Source organism: Folsomia candida, unplaced genomic scaffold (genome assembly GCF_002217175.1).
Source record: "Folsomia candida strain VU population unplaced genomic scaffold, ASM221717v1 Fcan01_Sc039, whole genome shotgun sequence".
In the NCBI taxonomy this organism is placed as follows: domain Eukaryota; kingdom Metazoa; phylum Arthropoda; class Collembola; order Entomobryomorpha; family Isotomidae; genus Folsomia; species Folsomia candida.
Genome location: NW_019091231.1, coordinates 25,166 through 28,389, shown reverse-complemented (window position 1 = coordinate 28,389; position 3,224 = coordinate 25,166). Strand labels below are relative to the sequence as shown.

The 3,224-nt window shown below is 34.8% G+C and overlaps 1 protein-coding gene across 1 annotated transcript; it reads right to left on the bottom strand.

Moving 5' to 3' along the window:
* Positions 1 to 544: 544 nt before the first annotated feature.
* On the bottom strand, positions 545 to 2,838 carry LOC110861280. The gene is made up of 3 exons (XM_022110384.2): positions 2,755 to 2,838; positions 2,136 to 2,353; positions 545 to 1,937 (listed from the first exon to the last, which is right to left on the bottom strand). Exons 1-3 carry the CDS (start codon positions 2,794 to 2,796, stop codon positions 1,766 to 1,768), a joined length of 432 nt encoding a protein of 143 aa, XP_021966076.1. The 5' UTR covers positions 2,797 to 2,838; the 3' UTR covers positions 545 to 1,765.
* Between the last annotated feature and the right edge of the window lie 386 nt (positions 2,839 to 3,224).

The following is a 3,224-nucleotide window of genomic DNA, read 5'->3' as shown; positions in this document are numbered from 1 at the left end:
CATTCGTTTGGAGGGTTTGTCACCCATATGCATATATCTATGGTACATCTATTAAAAATGCGTCATTTTTTCTACAAGATTATCTCGTGCATGCTGTAATTCTTATAAATTTTGAGTTTAAGCCGTTCCTGCAATTCTTTACATATTTTCAAAACTAAAAACGTTTTGAAAACTTTGCTCCGTTAACACGCACCAGGCATGTCGATAGGAAAATCAATGAAATATGTAGTATAGATATTTATATAATAAAATGACGCGTTTTTAAATAGATAAACCATAGAGACTACATTTTCTCCGGGGATGATGACTCCAAATTATTTAGAGTGTACACACTCAATGCAGTGGTTTGTACATATGCTCTGCTGCGTAAATTTGCATAAATACGGTTTGTACAGTAGCGGTTTGAGTTACATGAATAGATTTTGAGGATTCGTCGCGAAATGTAACAAAGTGCTGAGCGATTTTAGCATGAAGTTCCAATTAGTGTGCCGGAACTCTGTATGAATGCATATGCGATGGAAAAATAAAAGCCCAGTAGAACGGATTTAATTTGAAGATTAACGCAATTAAAATGCGAATTTTATGTTTAATTGGTTTTACAGGTTAAACAATAAACCCTCCAAACGGATATAAAAAAGTAGCGTCAGAGTTTCCTTTAAAATTTCTTTTAAAGTTTCCTTTAAAATTATCCCATATCCCGTGACAATTATGTATCCCTTGACGCCGGACCTTGATCTCAAGGTCATGAGGTCAAAAATATTAACTTCCTTGAAATCGCCGTAAAATTTCCTTTAAAATGACACCCCATCTGACAATTTTACATTTTTTGACCTCTGACCTCGTCGTCAAGGTCATGAGGTCAAAACTATTAACATATTTGAAATCTCCGTCAAATTTCCTTTGAGATGACACCCCACATGAGAATTAACGTACAATTTAATTTCGACCACACCCCCTGGCGCCGTTGGGTGTGGTCCGATTGACCCAATTTTCGAAATCAACCGAGAACTAAAAATTAGAAGCACAATGGCGAAAACTGGGTTTGATTATGTTTACTCGTTCTGGAGATATCCTGCTTACGGACAAACGGACGAACAGACGGACGGACAAAACGATCACAATAAGTAGCTTACGCTACTTAATCATTTATTGTTGTTCGACCATCAAATTCCTGTAGTAACGCTTACAATGGCGATATGTAAAGTAGTTATCGCCGATTTTGACCCAGCAAATTTGAATTATTCACGCTCAGAAGTAAGGGGACATCAATTTTAGTATGTTACTGAATGTGCTTGTTTACTCCCGTGGTGATATTTTCAAACAAAAAATTCGGATTTTTTAAAGCGTTGTAACTTTTCGAATGTTAATCCAATCACAGCAATTAAGCCCAATTTTTGCAGAATTACTTCTCTCACATTATTAAAATTCATTATTATTTTTTAAATATAATATTTTAATGCTATTTCTGAATTTTCAAAAATGTAAGAGTAGATAATAGTTTGAAAATTAAAAGCGAAAAAATAAATTTTCATTAATCTCGGGGAACAAAGTATTTAATTCTGCGAAAAATTGTGTTTATTTTTTAATACTCAAAAATGCTTATTGAAAATTCTAATTTTAGCTGCTTTTGTTTAAAAATTTGGCAACGAGCGATTTAAAAAGTTAAACGATTTTTAATTAGTGCTGTCTTTGTACATACATACATGGGTGATAACCACCTCACACGTCTGAAGATTATGTATGTAGTTGGATAATTCTGACATGGTCACTTTGGACGCGACCCTGCTGGGCATTTTGTTGGATCTTGCTTACAGCTGATTTCATTCGCCATTATCCACCACCAAAACGCTCTATTTTGGTTCTCCACGTTGTTGTAAGGTGGGTAACGCGGGGGGTTTGGGTTCCACCCCCATACCGCTGTCTGTCCTGGCGGGTAACTGAGAAACAAACCAGGATGAAATATTTACACACAGAAACACAGAAGCAGCAAGACAAAAAAGATTTGTGGAATCCCACGTAAGAAAAATGTGGAACGTTACAATATATGTACATAATTTCGAAAACATTAATAAACATTGTTCTTGATATTCAAATTTTTGAATTTTCGGGGTAGCATACTCAAAATAACAACTTACCATCCTCCGTAAATCATGAGAGGATAGTTGCCCTGACGAGGGCGTCGTTTACCCGGTGTTGCCCGTAACTTTAATTCTTCTTGGTGTCGGAAAATCCCGAAATTTGTCGGTGGATTTGGAATTGAAGATGCGGGGTGTTCAACGTCTATGTTCGAATCGGATGTTATCGGGACAGAGAAACCTATTGAAGTTGATGACAGGATAAGTCCTGTAGTAATCTGTTTGATGAACAAAAACTTAAGAGAATTTGGTATTATAGATGAGCAAAACTGACAATGTGTAGACATAAACTGTTTTTTCTCCGACTTTGACCAGACTAATTGAAATTTTTTCGCACATAAATATGCGGATCTTTATTTTTGAGTTTTTTTAATGTGCAATTTTCCAGAATTTTTTAATTTTCTGAGAAAATCAGAAGTTTCTGGAACGCTGGAACTTTTCTAATTTTAACCCAATGCCTTTTAAAACCTGGCGTACCAAGAACTAGATAATTCCATTAACTTATATAAATATGTACATTCGTTTCTAAAAACGTAACAATATGTTCACATGAAACTATGTACTTTTTTTTAGAAAAAAATATTAAATATCTAATCCGATGATAAAGAGTCAAGTTTACCAGAAACATTTTGGTGAACGGACTCCTTAAAAAATTTCCCATTCTTTTACAATTCAATTTAATACACTTGTCAATTTGGTTGGAACAATGAGACTGAAAATGCTAAACAAAAATTAAAGTTCTCGACGTTTTTAACGGGTAAAATTACTTGTTTATAATTTCATTAAGGTGATTGAAGTTAACGGCCAACGGGAAATACAATGTATTTATTAGGTCAAGTGCACATATTTACATATTTATGCGTTTCTTTAATTGGTCATTACAATATTTAATACCCGAGGTACACATACACACCTTGCTTAAAGTTGCAAAGTGGTGCATGGTCTGAATTTTGAGTACCCGAGGGATGCTCGAGGACCAATTTAAGTACATATTTAGTTAAATTGCTTTGTACCTTGTACCACATGTCTGACTAGACGATGTGTTTTACATAAGTCTGCTACCGGCCATCCAAACATTACGTCATCAAA

What these genes read in the sequence shown, in the direction of transcription:
- LOC110861280 (XM_022110384.2), bottom strand. Translation starts at nt 2,796, where the DNA reads ATGGGAAATTTTTTAAGGAGTCCGTTCACCAAAATGTTTCTG. An exon ending in CGTTCACCAAAATGTTTCTG is followed by an intron (nt 2,354 to 2,754) that starts GTAAACTTGACT and finishes TTCATCAAACAG; the next exon opens with ATTACTACAGGACTTATCCT. An exon ending in CTCATGATTTACGGAGGATG is followed by an intron (nt 1,938 to 2,135) that starts GTAAGTTGTTAT and finishes TTTGTTTCTCAG; the next exon opens with TTACCCGCCAGGACAGACAG.